This window comes from Dromaius novaehollandiae, chromosome 2 (assembly GCF_036370855.1).
Source record: "Dromaius novaehollandiae isolate bDroNov1 chromosome 2, bDroNov1.hap1, whole genome shotgun sequence".
NCBI lineage: Eukaryota > Metazoa > Chordata > Aves > Casuariiformes > Dromaiidae > Dromaius > Dromaius novaehollandiae.
This window is the reverse complement of record NC_088099.1, coordinates 109,589,864-109,610,120: the sequence shown is the minus strand read 5'-3', so window position 1 is coordinate 109,610,120 and position 20,257 is coordinate 109,589,864. Positions and strand designations below refer to the sequence as shown.

The window sequence follows — 20,257 nt, the reverse complement described above, 5'->3', positions numbered from 1 at the left end:
GTGTCAGTTTTAAGTCAGACCTGCAGACAGTCACAGAAAATGCATATGATCCAGTCATAACATGAACTACACAGATTGGCGAGGTCAAATTACTATCAAACCACTAGATGGCAGAGAACACACAGATCACAATTATTTCTCCATACTTTAATCACTAAAAAGCTACCCAAAATCCCACATGGTAATATCACATACTAAGAATGGAGTCTTTTTGTTATGTTTGTTGTTGGTGTTGTTTTTTACTATAAGTGTTCATTCAACTAAAAATTGTGACCTCAAACAGTACTTTTTTTTCAACTCCTATCATGCACAGAATTAAAAATTCCACATTAGGTATATAAGAGCATAGTAATCAAGAAATATAAAAACTTGTTGGATTAGTATCTCTATCCTTATTTTCAGGGTCAAGAGAATACTTACATCAATAATAAAATATATTTCATATTGAATTTTATATTTCATAAAAAAATCAGTAACTTAGTGAATCTGAGTAGCAGATTGAAGAATTTCTAAAAGAGAGCTACACTGCAATACAAACTGATGAAAATGTAAAGACATACAGCCTTTCAGGACTTAATATGCTTTAGATGTTTTAAATGTCTTCTAACATTATCCATCCCACAAAAACTTCCAAACATCAGATCCCTGTCTAAACTGAATTGAAAAAAAACAACCCCAAAGGTACAACACAGAAATTCTAAAGAACATTAAAAGTAAAGAATATTTAAAATCACTGTAAAATATAAAATACTGTAATTGCTCACTATGTTCCATCAAATACTTTAAAAGACAGTGATGATTTTAAACAGTAAGTAGTTCTAGACAAACAGTGTTTATTATCAACAAGCAGGGGGCAGCATAGCTTTGCAAACCACACATCATACCTGATTAAAAAAATTGTATAGGAGGAAAATGAATACTGAAATCTGAAAACCTCATTAAAATAAGTAGTATGTTAAATAATACTTGAAATCTGCAGCAGATGGTGCAGAATGCACTGATAACTGAAGACAGGACAAAGTTGTCTTTTGTGATCATACCACAGGCAGTGTAAGTCAGGTGAACTTCCCTGTCCAGTGAGTATTCTCCCAGCACTAATCACTGCAAAAGGTACTTCTTTATACTCTCTTAAAATACAAAAATCAAAACACATTCACTTCTAAAATTTGTGATGACCTCACCTTTTCTACAGGCAGAAGTGTTTGCAGCAGTCTAATAGTGAAAAGTGAAATGCTAATAAATGCCATTCTGTGATGCACCAATATCACCTCAGGCTGCTCTGCACTAATATTGCTTTTGTGATAGGATATAGTTTCTCCAAGCAAACCAAAGACCATAAGCAACTTGTCCTTCTGAAAATGAAAACAAAGATACAATTATTAGAAATAATTGCCACAATATTATTACAGTATCTTGAAAGGCTTATACAGTGTTTGTACCATCTTTAGCACAATTATACAAACTAACTTAAAAATGCAGAAATAGTACATAATACATGCAGTTTTGTTTGTCATCTAAACAGAAGTGTGCATTACAGTTGTAGACCTGACTGCATTTTCACTTGTAGTTCTGAATACTTTATTCTGTAATTACCCCTTAAGTGGTTGCTCCTCCCCTCCCCCTTTTTAATTCCCCTTTGTTCTGTTTTTGAACTTTTGACATTTGATGTAATATATAAAAAAGTATTTTGAAGTTTACTCTTAATATAGAAATCTTAGGATCTAATTTGAACCTGCTAATGAAAGTTAACGATAAAAAATAAAAGAGATTTACACACACACATACACAAAGCTTTGAAAACATCAAATGCTTTTTACACCTATTTGTTCTCAAGGAAAACAGCAGCACATTTATTAGATTACATAAAACCTACAATAGGTTCTCTACCATTTGGAGAGATCCAGAAAAAACAATCACCCGACACTGGAGAGAGCAAAGTGATTCTCTAGAATTTGGTCACCTGAAAAAACCAGGTTTGTATTTAAGGATGCTTAACTCTGCCTTAGTTCTGAATGACTAAGAAGCCAAATGAGAGATTTAGCTTATTAATTCTACAATTGCATTAAGCTCTACACATCTGGCTCAACATGGCCAAGTTGAAGAAAATGACAAGAAGCGACTAAATTAAATAAGTCTTTTAAAGAAATTATCATCAAAAGTTATTTCACAGCAAGATGAAAAGGATGCATGCTCATCTTAAGAGTTCAAAAAATAAGTTTCTTCCTGTCCTACTAATATAGTTAGCAGAGGCAGCTGGAGCCTCAGCTTGAAGACTATAGGAATCTCAAATCAGCAGTTAAATCAAACAGATTATTCTTCCCTAAAGGATGACTGTCTCAAAGCAAATGGTCCAAAAGCTGGAGAAGGTATGGCTCTACAGAATCAAACTTTTTTGATAGGGCAAAAATCAAACCATTCTTAAATACACATCACAAAACTTGAAAGCAATAAAAACTTTACTCAGGAGAAGCTACTGAAAGAGTAAAAATATAGGCAAAATACATACATTTACAACCAGACATATTTTTGAATTTCCAAAATACGTATCTTTCACTAAGATATTCTTGTTCATGGAGTTTTTAAACTGCATTTCAAACAAATGGTGCTAAAGAATCCAGCTATGCAAGAAATGCTTTCAAGCTCCCTAGACAAGAGAGACATTACTTCCTTCCCTTGGAACTAATACAAAACAAAGAGAAAGCATGTTTTTTAAGTACCGAGGACTAACAACTCTATAAATACACTTCATTTCTGATAAAATGTCTTTTACATCAAATAAAATGTCTTTTATTTGACTAAATACGATATAAGTAAGCTTAACAGTTGTTTCCCGGAATTGTCCATTACGTTCAGTTACCTTCTACATAGTCGAACACCAGAAAAGATAAAGAGATGTTTTCAACCTCCTGCATGGCAACTGCTTTATCAAATTTAGCTTTACTTATTGGCCCTGGACAGTCCAGATGTAACACAAATAGATGCAGATTCAGAACCTCAACGGATGATGAAGTTTTTATCTGAAAAGTAATCATTTTACTAGTGTAGCTCGTAGTTCTGCTAGTGGAATAAAGTTATACCACCAAAGCTTTATTTACATACATACATATATGTACACATACACACATGCATACATATATAGAAATTGTATCTAATTACCTAACTTGATGGCAGAGTTATGTTTGCCAGTAACATGATTCTTCCAGACTACTAAGAGTGATCACAAATAATGTGTGTGTGATGCTGCTTGTAGTTTCTACTGTAGTTTGACAGATTTGTACGCATGAGTTATTTTCCTGCATGACAGCATTCTCTGCCCAATGAATATATTTGTTCAGGTCATACAACCAAAAGATTTTAATATTAATTTTTTTAGATCAAATGTTCAGCAAGGCATCTTCACTATAGATTGATGTTGATCAATGACAACAGATTTTGACAAATGAGCGTCAGTATACTAAAGCAAAGAAAAAAGTCCACATCCACTGCTAGGTCCTATCAATAAGATATATATATTATTACCATGTCTGCGGTAGGCAGCAGAAAGGTAGGGAAGTCTATATAAAACATTAATACCAAAGACTGTAATAACTGGTTCATATTCAGTGGCATTTTGATACAATCTAACAGGTCATGTGCACTTAAGATTAAGCTTAACTCAGATTTTTAGACAAGTTTCAGTCTCTGCAACTCTGATATGGTTGCTACATACACAAACCATGCTGGCTAACGTTTCAGTCATCTTCAAAAAGAAGCAAGTCACACATTGTTATTTCACCTAGTAATTAATAATCTGATATTTCATAAAAACTTAAATTTCATCAAAAACTGTGGCAGATATTTCACAAGTTTTCAGAGATTGTAAGGGCGGATTCATTACTCTGTGAACACAAAGTCTGAGATTCTAACATTCAAGGGTCTAAAAGACAACTAAAGGTTACTGGGTAACTTTTAGTATACGTACTAAAAAGATGAAGTCTACACATTATTATTTATTTAGCTATGTTAATTTGAAAGTTATAGAGGCAAAAAAGTAACAGTTCTGGGACTGGAAAGCAAGTCTGCCACAGGTATGCATGCACAGAGGATGAATGGCACCTGCTGTGTAATAGTAAGCTTTTCATACATCTGCAAACACTTTCAAAAGAAAGCAGACCATTTAAGAGCCGACAACCTTCCTTATCAGACTTTTTTCTTATTGATTTTAATTTTAAAAGGCAGAGAGCATACCACAAATATTAGATATTATTTGTTTCTTTATCATAGGCTGTTAAATATTAGTATTATTATTTAAGTATTATTTAGCATGCTTTTATAAAAGTTAGTTTACCTATGTTTGGATCATGGTCAATATGGACAAACTCAAATCAATCTCAATTCCTTAATTTATACACATATTTCAAATGAAGCTGGCTTCACATTTATTCTAGAGCAGATCATGAAACTTCCCTACATGTATTTTTCACAATATGAAGATGTTCAAACACTTCTGTTGGATTTAATAATAAAAAGTAAAATTAACATCAACCAACCCTTAAACAAGAACTTTAACCTTCTAGAGGCAATTCTAATCTAAAGGAATAGCAGTCAAAATAGGACATATTACATTAATTGGTTATTACAGTCACCAAAATATGATATAATTACATTGATTAATTGGTAATTACAGCCACCAAGTCATAGAAATTTGGTAGAGCCTAACTCTTTTTTTCAGTCTGTGAATATGACAAAATGCCATAACAAGTATCAGCTAACCAAACCAGTCCACCCTTTTGCCTTTCATAGACTGGCATAAGCATTTCAGCAAGTGTAAAACATTTCAAGGCATAACTTTATTACACTTAAATTAGCATCCTACTATTAAGAAATGAATTAAGTTTCATGAACTCACAACAACCTCATTTATCTGAAGTTCAATTACACTCTGAAAAAAACCTTTGTTTTATTTTCCCCAGGATCACTAAGTCATTTCTTCAAAATATTCCAAGACAAATAACTAAAGCATACAGTTCATTTAAAGCTTGAAATTCTTCCCCTGAGGTTCTATAAACATATATAACAACTTTCAACTGTGTTCAGGTATGCATTTCCAGCAATCACTTGTTCAGCCAACAGCACTTTAATGTTTTGAATCTCTCCTGAGGGAAACACAGAGTCTTGCATTTTTTCCCAACTAAGCAACAGAGCTAGGTATGGTCAAAATGCATGCAGGGACCAAGAGGCCCTGCATCTGAAGTGGATACCAAATATCTGACAATTCCAATCTTGGATCTAAACAGTTATCTCCCTAATTTTAAATATACAGTTTACAAGGAGCAAATAAAGTGAAAGTCATCATTTAAATCAAACTGCTCATCTAATATTTGTAGTCAGTGCTTTTCCCCGAGGTCCCTTTCCTTACATTTACTTCTCTCAATGTAAGTCTTTTACTCCATGGCAAAAGCGCAATGACTTATTTTGTTGAGATGAAATTTGTGTCCTCTAATGCATGATTTCATATTTAAAATATATAGAACGTGGCAGTAATAAAACCAATACTAAACTATTTAAGATTTTGAAAGGGGTAGCTCAGTAGAAGGTTAGATATGTATATGAACTACTGCAGAAAATGTCAGAGGCTTATAAAAGCAGACTGTTAAACACAGCTGATCAAAGCCTAAAGAAATCTTACCAATTCCAACCCAAAAAGGCTATCATCTTCCCAAACATCTTCAGAAATAGCATCACCAATAAGGTACATGTCTTCAACAAGCAATTCAAGAACTTCCATTGTCACTCTCCTACTGCCTAGGAACACAAATGAGGAGACAAAAAAATTCAAATGCAGACAAAGTGTTATAATATTCAGAAAATATCACTTTATACATAGGATTATTCTAAATGGAGAATTCTGAGATTTTAATTTTCCTGTACACTTCTACTAATTTAGTTGATGTTAACTGCCATCAGCTAGCATGGAAGATGAAACATGGAAGATGACAGCTAGCCAATATCCTAATAGAAGAGATTAAAGCAGTCGTTTACTTGAGAAGAGTCTGTATTTGCTTATATCCTGTAATACTACAGAAACTTTATTATAGTCATAAATCCAATTACTTGACTTCTCTGGAGTTTAGAATAAAGTTGCTTAATTCTCTCTCCCAGCTAAGACAACCAAGACAACTAGACAGCTAAGTCTCAGAATTTCCCTTTATATTGCCTCTTCCTGTTAATCTGCATTTTCAATGCAGCAGAAGTAGCTTGCTTCCTTTATTGCTTCATTTGAGATCTTCTTTTGAAAAGCAAGGTGAATGACTATTCTAATTATACTTTTCTCCACAACATTTTCTCTGCCTTTGTTTTTAGTCTAATATTTATTCTATTTCATAGCTGCTTCTGACCCAGTATCTCTTAATCAGAAGGCTAATATGGATTGTCTAGTAGTGACTTTTAGACAGAGACTTTTTATAGTTTTATGCTTAAACGTGTGGGCACAGAGAAACATAGCCTGAGCTAGATACATTTAGATAGACAGAGAGTTAGTTAGATTTTTACAATACATACAACAAATATAGAATATACTTATATACATATATATGTTTATATACAAATATATGTCCTTAAATAATTGGACATTGGAGGAAAAGCAATGAAAGGCTAGCAGGTTTCAAAAAGAAGATGACAGAATATCTGGAGTCAGACAAAGTATTTTCAATCTCATCAAGGATGGCCAGGGAAGAGGATATCCATACAGTGATAACTTCCCCCAATTACTCTATCTAGCACAAGCACTGGTTTAGTTATTTCCTGATGGTATATTTGTATATAGAGCCATGGATGGATTTCACATAATCTCACTGAATTTTTCAATTGGTTTTTCAACTACCATAATGATTTAGCATCCCTCAAGATCTAGTAAGATGAAGCTCTCCAGATTAAATAGACACTGTGTGAAGTATTTCTTTCGAATGCCAGATTTGAATCTGGCATTTGGTGATTAAATTTGATGTTCCTTGGTTCTTGGGTTGGAAGACAGAGTGAACCATCATTTGCTGTCTTTTTTATTGAACCTTTTCTAAATTTTATAGACTGCAGAAGCCTTGTTGATATACTTGAGGGGAATATATATATATATATGTATACACACAAACATATATATACGCACACATATATATGTAAATATGTATATAAATAGAAATTGCATGACCAAAGTTAATCTGAAAATGAAACTATTTTAGTTCTATGATAAGATACAAACAAAGAATCTTGAAAAATGGAAAAATTCAATTTTTAGATGTGCAGATTCAAAGTGGCAAACTAAAGAACTGTATGAAGTATCATACTGTATATGAGCAACTCCCTGACAAAGGATTATAACCTTAGAGTTAGACAAAAAAAGAGAAAAGCTACCAATGAAATTCTGTCCTGTTTTGCATCAGAATGAAACATGCCACTAAAACTGATCACATCATCCTACATGGAACCTGTATAAATACAAAGTGCACATTTCCATTGTTTCAGTAAATGAAAATGCAATTGCATTCCAAATAAATTAGACAAAAAATTTCCTAAGAGATACTTTCCCACTGAAGTTCTCTGACACACCGTTAAGCAAGCAAACAAAAGATTCCAATAAACTCCAGAGGCAAGTACATTTTTCAGTTTATCAATGAGCAAAACAGACAGGTTACACTAATTGTGCAAAAAATGAGCAACTGGCTGTAACCCAGGTATCCATTTGAACACTGTTTTCTTTAGCAAGGTATTAGCAGAAGGCAAGCAGTGATTACAAGCAATTTACCTGTGGAGTCTATAGTTCTGTTCTTCTGTTGTTTACAGAGGTAAACGTAATCAGAATTAAAAGAGAAAAAAAAAATAGGAGCCAGAAACACAACAATAAATATCAACAACATGCACACAGGCAGGCATACACACACACACACACTTTATATATATACTAACTATTTTTTTATATATATACATATATATATGTGTGTGTGTGTGTGTGTGTATATATATATATACACACACACACACACACACACACACGATTCTTTCTCTCTCTCTCTCTCTCTCCCTCTCTTCGTGTGTGTGTGTGTGTGTGTGTGTGTGTGTGTGTGTGTGTGTGTGTGTGTGTGTGTGTGTGTGTGTGTGTGTGTGTGTGTGTGTGTGTGTGTATAGATTGATATAGACATCTCTATGGAAAACTTTGATGACTAGGTAACATTCTGATGACTGATAACAACCATGCTTGACACACGCTTTGTATCATTGGGTTTTGTCTTTATACACAAGAAAATGCAAATGGAAAAGATGTAAAACTGTAGAAAAATTATTTTCTATCAATCATAAATAAAGGAGAAGTTGCCAGAAGTCATGAACATGCTTTCGAATAGAGTTAGCATTTAAATATCACTATTCTGAAAGGGAAAAAACAGATGTTTTGTTGTGTGAACTTTTTTTATTTACAAAAAAAGAGAAAATATGCATTAAATAATTTTACTGAGGGACAAAGCTTAATATTGATGTTACAGTCAAATATATAAGTAAAAGAGTATTTCGTGACACAAAAGAAAGAGTCATAAAAAGTTAAGCAGGTCTAAAACACCACTAAAAACCAGTAGATTTCACATATTTTAAAAACTGATGCCCCAAACCAGTTCAGAAAATGTTGATAGGCATATTCTGGTCATAGACACATACTTCCAACTCGTATATTTGGAAACCTTACCTCTTTTACCAATGTCTATTTTGAATGACACTGTTTTACTTTTTAATAACCTAAGATGAAGATGACTGTCTATTCAAAAGGTTTTGCAATTCAGAACCTTTGTAAGTTAAACTAAGAATCATTACTGATATCGAGACTACCATTACTTATAATATTTCTTAATACACATGTAGAATTTATTACCGCATGCATAAGAAGAAAAATAAATAAAAATTCTGGAAAAGTTTATTTCCTGTACAGAAGGAAAATAATATGCTCAAAGAGATTTAAAAAGAGACTTTAACAAAACACATTTTGTTAAGGGTAGGTATTTTTTCTTTCTCTTGAGTGACATTTTATTCCACCATGCAAGTTTTCCCATACAACCATTTCCTACTTCCTATCACTACTCCTCATCACCAGTAAAAAGCACTCAAAATTTCTGCAGCACATCTGGAAATAACCAGAAGATTCTAGCTTGAAGTCCTGAACAAAACCTCTAGACTAGAACTGCTCTAATCAGTTAATATGCTTTGGTAATCATACATACCTTATTTGAGGTACTCAATTCATAATACCAATTTCTCAGGCAGTTCATACAAAAGATGTCTTAAGAAAAAGTATGAAGTTCCCCAAATGAATGTGAAGGAGATACATACATGACATAATTCATTCAAAACTTTTGCACCTGTTCTTAGAAGAGGTATAGCACTTTCCAGGATGGAAACACAAAACTGAGGAAGGCTAAGCTGTTTCATCTGTAATTCCAAAATGTCCTCATTTTCAAGATCTGGCAGGTCAATATGTCCTACATCGAATGGGGAGTGTGGAGATATCCTCGAGTTTGCATTTGCTTGAGTACTGCTTCCACTTAAAAAAAAAAAAGAAAGAAAGAAAGAAAAAAATTCTAAAGGATAAAGTTTTCTGTTTTTCCAAAGAAAAAAATCCAAAGATGTTACCAAATGGCATCAAGTATTTTAACATCCCCCTTTCTTCCAGGGTTCCTCTGCTCTCCCACAATGTTGCAGACAAAAAGGATTTTGTTTGTTTTTAAAATTTTGGAGTTGCTAACATGACAAGTGAATGCCTATTGTTTTGGCAGTAGTCTTCAAGTATGCACTTAGAAACGTGTACTGGAAGAATTCACATGTAATGGAGAGATGCATTATTGCAAAAGAAAAATCAGTTGGTTTGACACTTTTTTCAATGAACAAAGGATAATAGCTGCTTGAAGCAAGGCCACTTAATAAATCAAATTTCACTTGTACAACACCTGCTACATTAAAAACATTCTATTTCTGCAGCTGGCCACATAACCCTTAGGAGGAAAACAAAGTAAGAGAGTCCTACGTCAAAGTCTGTGGGGCTTTTCTGTCCACTGTACAAGAAAAAATATATATATTCTTTTCTCCTCCTACCAAAAGCCTTAAGTGCAACTGAGCATACATATTAAAAAAAATAAAGATCAAAACACTGTTCACAATTTTTACTCTTTCCTACCTGCCTTCAAAAGGAACGTAGCTCTGTTGGCTGCACCATAATTAATAAAACTCACAACTAAGTTTTTGCTGTGATTGCTATTTTTTCTTATCCAAAACAACATTTAGTTAAACTTTTGAATTGTTTTAAAAACCTATAGGGTCTTTTTTCCTTTAAGCAACCTGAACAAACAGAATTGTGGCATGACAGTATTACATCATACTGTCTCTACCTAAAAGTAAAAGATGGCTAAAGATTAGCAATTAAGAGTTTAAAAGCTAAAGAATTATATGAAGATAATGCAAGAATATAAGCAAAAATGACGAGTTCACCAATAAGTAAGTTCTGATTGCACTTACCAGAAGGTAAAGAAGGAGAGGGATCAACCATAAAAACAATTCAGAATTCAGAAGAGGAAAGGTTAAGTTTCCAAGCAGAATTTGAAGCAGACAAAAGGAAATTGAGAAAGAGACTCAAGAACAAGAAAAAACTTTACAGAATGGCAATAAATAATTCATGTTACAATTATGAAGGGCTGAAAAAGACAGATTCACTAAAAAAAGCTCTTTAATATTAAAATCAAGGATGCTAAAGCAGCATTACAGACATTTCTTCTTTCTTGCTTCCTTTATATTTTCCACTCAATATTATGTTTTTATTTATGCTGTATCTGGCTGGGTTAACTTGTATCTTTGTCAGAAACGTGACTGGAGAGGCAGTGAGCAGGTATACTGCCCCACACAAGATGCAGAAAAATGAAAGTGCACGTTCATGAAGAAACAGCTCATAATATGGACTTATACTTTCAACGAATTATCACTTCCTGTTCCATAGACATACCCTCACTTTCTTGACTAGCACTTACTCTGTAAGTTATCTGTGTTGACTTTCTTCTCACACAGACAGCCTGGTCACCCCTATTTCTTGTGCAATATTCACCAACTACTATTAAATTGTGAACTGTTCGACTTGGGAAAACAGTCCAATTCTACAATGTTTAAAGCCTGGAGTTCATCTACAGTGCCATATGAATACATAATAAAAATTGAATGTGTTAAAGATGGATAAAAATAACCTTTTAATATAATGACTCTCAAGATGCATTTACAGTTAACAATGTGAGCTATTCTCATCTATAATATCAGTCTACTTGAACACTTTAAGTGTTACTGGATTATTAAGCCAATATGCCATAACGACTCAATAACTATCAAGCAACACTTAATAAGGATTCACAAGAACTTTAAAATTCCCAAATGCTAGACAATAAAAGATGGTGATTCTGGAGCAATAGTTCTTAAGGCTGTTTTGTCAAGATGAGTAACATGCACACACATACAATAACCTTAATATTTTGAGGGTATGCAGAGAATTAGTAATTTCATATTGGAGTTGCACGTTTAGATGGTGTATAAATGAAATTTGTTTTAAGAATTTATACCAAATTCAAAGAGTTTTATGGAAATGTTTATACAGCATAGTAATTTTGACTATACTGTATACAGCTACCTATGAAGTGTTTGTTAAACTTTTAAGAGTTTTTTGACTCAGCTGCTGAAGAAAAAGAAAAAAACGTGACTTGAGTAGTTGTTAAGGCAATAGTCTCAAATATTTGTCCATGTCTTACAAATACACACAGAAACAGCATAATAACAATTGATATCATGAGATATTTTTAAAAAAAGGTTTATAAGGTACAGAATACGGTAGGCAAAATTGATCTTACATATTCTTAATACCACTTAAAGAACTAATTGCCTTTATCTAATTCTTTGTGTCACTTAATTATTTTCCATATGTGATTTAAATTCTGTATTAATCATTTTAATTAAAGTGTAAAATTATTTTCTATTTTATTCACCTGGAAGATGCTGCATCCCAATCTTGACCGTCTCCTCTAGGACGCTGAACTGTCCGTCCAATAACAGATGGCCGAGGACTACTACTTCCAGGTGACAGATTCTGAGAATGAGGAGGACCTCTTGCTTCTTGACAGTAAGATATAGATGAATTCTGGGAAGCTGTGCCTTTATGTAACATAAATAAAACTGACATTTCACATATAATCCATTACTGGAATCCATAATTCTGAAAGATACTAGGTAGTGAAGTAATGGTAAAAAAAAATTAAGGTACAATATGGCAAACACCAAGTAAATATTGGCAGCTTAGGACAACCTGTCACTCACAAGTAGCAGAGTTTGGAGACTCAATTCCAGTGCAAACACTGAAAGTTACAGTTAAATCATAATTCTTAAGTTTTAAAAAAATCTCGCTAAAATAATTTCTTGACATATTTTATTAATTCTGCTTTAAGTCTTACAATCGCACAGGGGAGGAAAACCATACTGAGTTACATAAGCTTCAAATAAATGTTTCACTGGCTCTGGTCAACTATTTGTAAGCATAAACAAAGCAAATTCAAAAATAACCTCCTACTTTATCAGAGTAAAATATTAAAACATATCAGAATAGAGACAATGTGAAGAAGATTTACTTAATAACTGACCAAAATACAAACACACATAGTGTCTGACTAAGGTTATTGGATTTGCTCATGTTATAATTGAATTAGCAGAGAAACAAGCCAATAGAATTTATTGAGATTAAGACACTGAGTATAATGACAATCTTAGGAAGAGAACCAGACTACCAGTTTAGAAAAACAAAGTTGATTAAATTCAGCTGACAAAATGGAAACAGGAAAATCATTACAGCTAATCTACATTATTAAATCTACAAAATTTAAGCATTAAGAACATTGTGAAACAGCCATAATGACTGTAATATCTGAAACAAAGATTAAACTATTTTCAGCTATCAGAATACAAAAAGAATTAGCACGGCTCATCCAGTTCAAAAATAACTTGTCAAGCACTACTAGCTTGAAAACTTTTTTGAGCTGCAACAGCAACCCACTTTTATTTTAGAGACTTCTTTTAGGTTTAGTTAAAAACTCCTCTCTGACATACAAATAATTGGACACAGGGAAAAGCTGATGCATAGAGAATCACTGGAAATGATTCAAATGAGTATTTAAAGTAATGCAAATATCCCAAAAATATTTAATAACATGCATAGCACCCGAAGGCTAGTACTGAATGCCATTATTGAGCAAAAGTTATACAAGACTCCACTTATTATAAAGTGATTTTTAAATAAAATTAGAGATAATCTTATTTTAAAAAAAAATACTTAGAATACCGTTTTGTTTTTACTATACTCACCTTGCTCACTGGAAAAGAAATCTGGATCTCTGTGAAAGTTAAGTCTGTTTCTTAAGAAGATGCATAACTGTTGCAAGCACGACACAGCCTGCAAAGCTAAGCGATGTCTTCCATCTCCTCCAAAAGCCAGCTTTAGCAGAGACAAAAGGCTCTGCAAATGCAAAGCCATTAACATTGGTAGCTGAACATTAACACACTTTTATGAACTATCACTACAGCAATAATCTTGATCAATATATAGTTCAGAAGTACTTCTAAGTGTTTAAAATTCACAGTAAAAAATAAATAGGTTTAATAAATAGGTTTTCTGATTGAATACAAGACTCTCAGTCCTAAAGAATAGGCTGAGTTCCATACTACCATATTTTCCATGAAGTCACTACTTTCATTATGAGAGCTTATTAGAGAATGCAAGTATGACATCAAAACAAATTTATCTTATCCGGAAGAAATGAAGTATTACTTCACAACACACTTGGGTACTAGTTAGCAACACAGATGATTACAATCAAATAATTTTCTAAATACAACATATAGCTAACATCCTTTTTGCTATGCACCTAGAGTTTACACTGATTGAAAGAGACTTTTCTTTAGCTACTCATAGAAGTAAATAGAAACAAATTGTATCATTTACATCAGTTCTAACTTGGCACAACTTATGCCATAGCATAACAAAAACCTAATCTTGATGACAATTCTCACCTGTACAATCTTTGGTCTTTGAAGGAAGATCTCAGCAGGAAAATCTTGCATAATAACATCCTGGAGAAGCTCACACGTACTCCAAATTAAATTGTGGTTGTTACTTCTCAAAGAGCTAAATGCAGTTCATATTTAAATATGCAACGAAAACATTAATCATCAACTTAGACAAGTTTTTACAAGAAAATTATAATCACAACACTGAATACCCTAACAATGCTGTAATATTACCACTATGCCATTTCCAAACTTGAGTTAGTTACTCCTTAGCTATAGTAACGCTGTGTACAAGAAAGAACAAACTCAATTCCATCTCTCATCAAACCAAATGTAAAATTAAGTTCCCAGAAAAGAAACAACTTTATTCATTCTGAGTTTGAAATTATGATAAAAAAAGTTAGACATTCCATGGAAGCTAGTCATAGTATCAGTGGTATACAGTAAGCAATCCAATGCTTATCAATACGAGAGCAAGGTTCATTAGCAAGGTTCATGTATAACTTATTCAAATTACATTATGTGAGAAGTTACAAAAAGGAAGAAATTTAGTACCTATTCTCTACAACCTTATCTTAGTAAAAAAGAATGACCTTTCAGTTATTCTACTTCACTTTTCCATTTTTGTTGTTTTAGAAACCACCATTAAAAATTCAAATATGTTCTGTTTTAAGGATCTATGGATTTTTTTCTACACTGACATAAAGTAGGAAATGAAATATTAAAGACATTTTCAAGTTCCAGTGGTCTTTTGAAAGGAACAAAAAGCAAAGAAACCTATTATATGAAACCTTAGAGTAGACCCATTAAATAATCCAGTCCATCACACTCCATTGTCAGATATGCTGAGAGTTTATCATGACTCTGTATCAACTGACAACCAATCCCAGCAACAGAACTTTTCCTTGGGCCACTTTAAACACTGATACTCTAAATCAAAGTTAAAAAGAGAAGAAAAAAAAATCACTCCAGAAAGAAGATCTGAACAGCTCAAGGCCTGAATAAAACATTGTACCTAAACTTATTGCCTTAAACCTAGTCAAGCTACTAGTATAAGTATGGACTTCTCTGCCAAGTGGCACTGGAAATGAAGTTAAGATTTTATTGCAGGTTGTCCAAGAAGGCTCTCCATAACACAAAATTAACTGAATGACATCTTTGACCCAGCTTGACTAATTTAAAAGAATGAAGCATCATGAACCAAAAACATACTCCAAATTAGACATCAAGTATGAAGAAAGACATTAACAGGAAATTGCCCTGTTACAACTCATAGTTTCTCTGCTTTGCCGGTCTTCAGTGCAGCTTTTATAATCACCTATCAAAAATTAACTCATTAATTATTTACAGGAAGAGCCTAATGATGCAGAAGTACAGAAAGTTCGAACCACTAGAATCAAGGAAAAATAAAAACTACAACTGAATGGTAATGTTTCTTTTACTGTACCTTTCATTTGATGAAAGAACATGTCTATCTGTTGAAGTCAGAGTTAGCCAAGGGAATGTAGAAAACTTCAAGCATTTTACTGTTTAAAAAAAAAAAAAAGCAGATCTTTGAAGTATACTTTATAGGAGTATGACACTCTACATTTCTGGATCTTCTGAAAAGCATTAACATTTTAAACTATTTTAAACATTATAGCATATTGTAGATTTTGCATATTCTACTACAGTTATACAAGCTATTTAGCAGAAAAAGAGAAAGATCCATTATGATAAATGCTGTTTTATAAGCATTATAATTGAAGTTTCTGTGAAACCAGAATTCATAAAAGAACAACAGGAAAAAGAACAGCTAATGTTATTTGTAATGAAATTTGATCTAAATTCCACCTCTAAAAACATTAATTAACATATTTGTATTTTATAATTACACATACCAACTGTCCTTTTGGGAGGTATTTCTAACTGCTGCATGTGACTTCTATCTTGACAAAAGTATCCAGCAGATAACTCCTCTTGAGGTAGACCTAAAATAAAGGGTAAGTTTTAAGATGTACACTAAAAAAAGAAAAGCAAAACTCAATCTTTCCTCGTGCTGTGCTCGAACTGCCTGCCTTTTGCCCTTCTGTTTGAACTTACCAATGAAACTAATTTAAAATAGTCTCAGATGATCAAGAAATCAGGCTAGAAAGAATGTGTGACTGTGTATTTTTATAATCACATTCTGTAATTGTTTTTTCCATTTCCTTATGCTGCCTTGCATACCATGTAAACAATAGCAAATCAATTATACAAAATGAAGAGTGAATCCACTGAAGAACTGACAGCCATGAAAATGTTTTCTTCTAATCTACTTGTGTAGCAATAAAATTAATTTTTAAAATCAATTATTTAAAATCTCATTCTACCAAAACCACTTTCTTCTGGCCAATTGAAAAGTTTTGTGTACTGAATGTAACATGTATATTACTAAGTATAATTAATACACAGGGTATACAATAAAAATATATAAATTATGTAATATTAAAAGCAATCTCTCCGGAACACAGATGATAGCAATATTTGATTCAAAGGATCAAACTAGATAGTGACCAGATTATAAGTGTATAGTTTTTCCCCAATAACTGAAGCTGAAACTGAAACCGAAATACATCAACTCTGTTGTTAAGTATTCAGACAGCTTAATTCACACATCTGTATAATTAACAGCATTAAACAGGTATTATGTGCAATACTTGAGCTGGGTAGATTAGAAAAGGTATAGTTTAAGAATGCCTATGCAAAAGATTATTACGTATTTTCTATACAGTGGCAATCTTAAAGTGGTAAAAATCTAGAATAAACTCTTGTGGGGACAGATCTTGACTCGATCTAAGTGGTGATATAAATCATTGTAATGATCATGATTACAGCATAACAGATTGTTTGTTTGAAAAGGCTAGATAACGGAAGCAAATTATAGCACCTCATACATTTTATGTAAGCATTATATATCTTACTATGACAAATGTTTATCCAAAACTAAACAGATAATGCACACAACACTAAACTAGTTTTAAAAACTCCTTCTACTATGATCTATGCTACTTCTATATTTTAATTTGAATTCCTCTCAAAGTTAAGTCTACTATCCAAAGAAAGGCAGCAAGGCATACTGGCGTAATTATTGAATTACTCAAAAATTGCTACACTTGCTGACATAAAGCAGTCTTCTGAAGTTATTCCTGTGCCATGCCTTTTTCACATTTTAACTAATGTGTTACAACATGAAGCAAAGGACAGAGAAGGTCTGATGACAGACAACAGAACCGCTCCTGTGCTGAGGATTCCATTAAAGGAGTGGCGAGTGACACTATCCAACTAAGCTAACTTTAGGTTCACGCTTTTTCTAACAGAATCCACCCTACCATACATGTCATTAAATTCCAAAAATATATTTGCCTATTATGCCTGAAAAAACAGCTTTTCATAACCTGGAAGCTTTTCATTTACTTTCTTTTCATTTTAAGTAAGTGACACTTCCAAATATCTAATTTACCTGAATGATCTACTGAAGGCCGAAGCTGAGTTTGATAACACACTGATAGGTAACTAGAAGGAATTCCAGAAGGAAGCAAGAACAGACCATCCACAATCCCATCAATTACAGCCTGCAAATTTGGTTCCACATTGGGGCGAAGCTGCGAGAAGAACTCCACTGCACCAATTCCAATCATTTGCTGGGCAGCAGATGGATGCTACATTAAAAAAAATAATTGAGAAAGTTAGCAAGAAGAGTCTCAAAGTTTCTATATCAGAGGGGGGAAAAAAAGAGTTGTTATCAATATTTAAATCAGATTTGGCTTTTAATTATCCTGGAAAACTGTTCATCAGTATCAAAGGTGGAGCTTTGGCGTTTTTTTTCATCCTCTGCATAGTTGCCATTTAATGATTAAAACTAAGAATGTAGTAAGAATGCAAGAATTTGAGATCTCTGATATTTCTGCAAAATTTTCTCAACTCTTCTAAAATATATTGCATCATTGTTTCAATCTTCACTTTTCAGGAACAGAGTAGATGCCTAGCTGCAAACCATGCCCATAGAAGAAATCAAACTAAGAAACTGAAGAATCAGAGGAACTAAAGTAGAAACGCAGAAAAATTACAACACAGCAAGTCACCTTAACTGTTTTCATTTCCATCTATATTCAGTGACTTTACTACTCCTTTTTTATAAAACCTCCTTACAAAGGCCTGCAAAATGGAATATTCTCCAATTTTATTTAGCTTTAGCATTCTAAAGGTATATACTTTAAATAAAAATAGATGTTTCATGTCATACCTTAATCAAATTGTTCATGAAATTTAGTACTTCCTCCTTCATTGGTACCACTGGAAAATTGAACCACTCCAAAAGATTAAGGAAAAGCAGTTTTTCGTGGACAAGATCAGCATATGCAATCAAGTCATGATCTAGTTTAAACAGAATATTCTTCAGAGATCGCTCTCTTATTTCTGCCAGTTCATGACCTGCTCCCGAAAAGGTATATAAAAAAAATTATCTCACATAACTGATTTCTTATTTAGATAAAAAGAATACTGTCAAAGATCTGTGAAAAGCTTGCATTTGTCAGTGTTGTGCTTACCAGGAATACAACTATGATTGCACTCATCTGCACTAAGCTAGTCGAGCGTATTCATATGGTGTAAAAGGGACAAAATATTACAGAACATACTGATATAAACAAGTGACAAATACAAAACAAGAGGGCCTCTTCCTTGAAACACGTAACTAAATTCTGAAATCCTCTATCAGAACATATAACAGATGCTTAAGGCTGACTTATACTCATGAAAGCAATTGGACAAAAATCTACCCAAGCTAATTAAATGGACACCACATCTGAAGGCCTCCAGCATATCCCAGGGAATCATCACTGCGTGCTTGTCCTTCACCGTCCCCCACAGATCTGCTATAGGCCAAGGTGGAAAGCTAGAGACAGGATGAGTCAGGCCTCCAGCCCGATGCAGCGGGGCCATTCCTGAGGCCGGGGAGGGACAGTTGTCCTCCACGTGGGAAGCAAACAGCCCTCACGTCCCCACCGTGTACACGAGCAGGAGCGCTCGCCCAAGTCCCTGACCAATTTGTCTCGTAAGAAGCCCCAGTAAAATCCCCCGAAATGGGATGACTGGGAGAAAGGAAAAAGGGGGTAAGTATACACCGCCTTGGCCAAGTAACACAGCTGAACGTAGGAGCAGGAGAGCCGTCAGCCCACGGCGCCTAAAGGAGGCGGGAGCTGGGAAGAGAGGAGAAGTAACTCAGCGGCTGGGCGACAGGTCGCGCCTCTCCCTAGGGAGCAGAGGCTGTCCGAGAGCTGGATGTGCACTGAGTGCTTGCTGTGAGAGCAACAGAGCCAGAGGAGACAAAAGGGGACGGAAAAGACCCCCGGCGTCTCCCTGACCACAGCCCTACGGCGGGGAGAGGGCCGTAGGGCCTGGCGGGGGAGGAACTGGCGGGGGAAGGGCAACAGCACCCCTCGACAACCGGGCCCGGTAACTGCTGCGCCGCTGCGGCAGAAGAGGCGCGGGGCAGGAGCCCAGGGACCCGCAGGCGGCGCGGAGCGCGAGGGGGCAGTGGCGGGAGCCGTTACCGAGCTTCCTGACGAGCGAGCACAGCTCCATAGCGCCGGCGCGCCTCTCCCCGCCGGAATTCAACCGCCGCGCCGGTTCCGCTACCAACCGCCTCCGCCGAGCCACAGGCGGATGCGGTGCACCTTGGGAAACGTAGTCCTTCGCCTTTCCCCGCGTCTTCCTCCTTTACTTTGCATTGCGCGCTAAGCATCCTGGGAGCTCTCGTTTCCCTCCCCTTCCCCCGAGAAAGCCCCGTAGCGCGGCGGGAAGGGGCGTAACTACAACTCCCGTCCGGCCCCGCGCCAAGGGGTGCCCGGCCGTTACCGCCTGGGGCGCTGCTGCGGCGGTAGGGGAGCCCGCGGGGGAGCCCGTGTCACCGTTAGTCGGCGGTTGGCGGGGCCACGGAGAGGTCTCGCTGGCGGCCCAGGGGAGCTTCCTCAGGAGGCCGGGGACCCCGTAGCGGGGAGGGTCGGTGTTGCAGCGTTCCCGCTAGCTATAAAAGAGCTCTTGCTCTCGTTTCAGGTCGTTGCCTTGCTCTCGCCCTGCGTGAGGTGACTGGGTCGAAGCCGCTTCCTCCTGTGGGCCTGACCTGCTGGGAGCCCTGTGGAGG

The 20,257-nt window shown here is 35.1% G+C and overlaps 1 protein-coding gene across 7 annotated transcripts in view; it reads right to left on the bottom strand.

Moving 5' to 3' along the window:
* Positions 1 to 19,890, bottom strand: part of RTTN (rotatin) — an 88,216-nt gene extending 68,326 nt beyond the window's left edge. For 3 of the 7 annotated variants that reach the window (XM_064507144.1, XM_064507148.1, XM_064507145.1), the window contains exons 1-11: positions 19,668 to 19,890; positions 18,359 to 18,546; positions 17,576 to 17,774; positions 15,975 to 16,064; positions 15,542 to 15,620; positions 14,098 to 14,212; positions 13,393 to 13,543; positions 12,027 to 12,213; positions 9,375 to 9,556; positions 5,669 to 5,784; positions 1,182 to 1,352 (exon numbers count right to left, since the gene is read on the bottom strand). In XM_064507144.1, coding sequence (XP_064363214.1) covers positions 1,182 to 1,352; positions 5,669 to 5,784; positions 9,375 to 9,556; positions 12,027 to 12,213; positions 13,393 to 13,543; positions 14,098 to 14,212; positions 15,542 to 15,620; positions 15,975 to 16,064; positions 17,576 to 17,774; positions 18,359 to 18,546; positions 19,668 to 19,698 — 1,509 coding nt within the window. In that variant the 5' untranslated portion in view covers positions 19,699 to 19,890. The remainder of the gene's footprint in view (positions 1 to 1,181; positions 1,353 to 5,668; positions 5,785 to 9,374; positions 9,557 to 12,026; positions 12,214 to 13,392; positions 13,544 to 14,097; positions 14,213 to 15,541; positions 15,621 to 15,974; positions 16,065 to 17,575; positions 17,775 to 18,358; positions 18,547 to 19,667) is intronic. The other 4 variants (XM_064507146.1, XM_064507147.1, XM_064507149.1 and 1 more) reach the window with 3 other exon arrangements.
* Between the last annotated feature and the right edge of the window lie 367 nt (positions 19,891 to 20,257).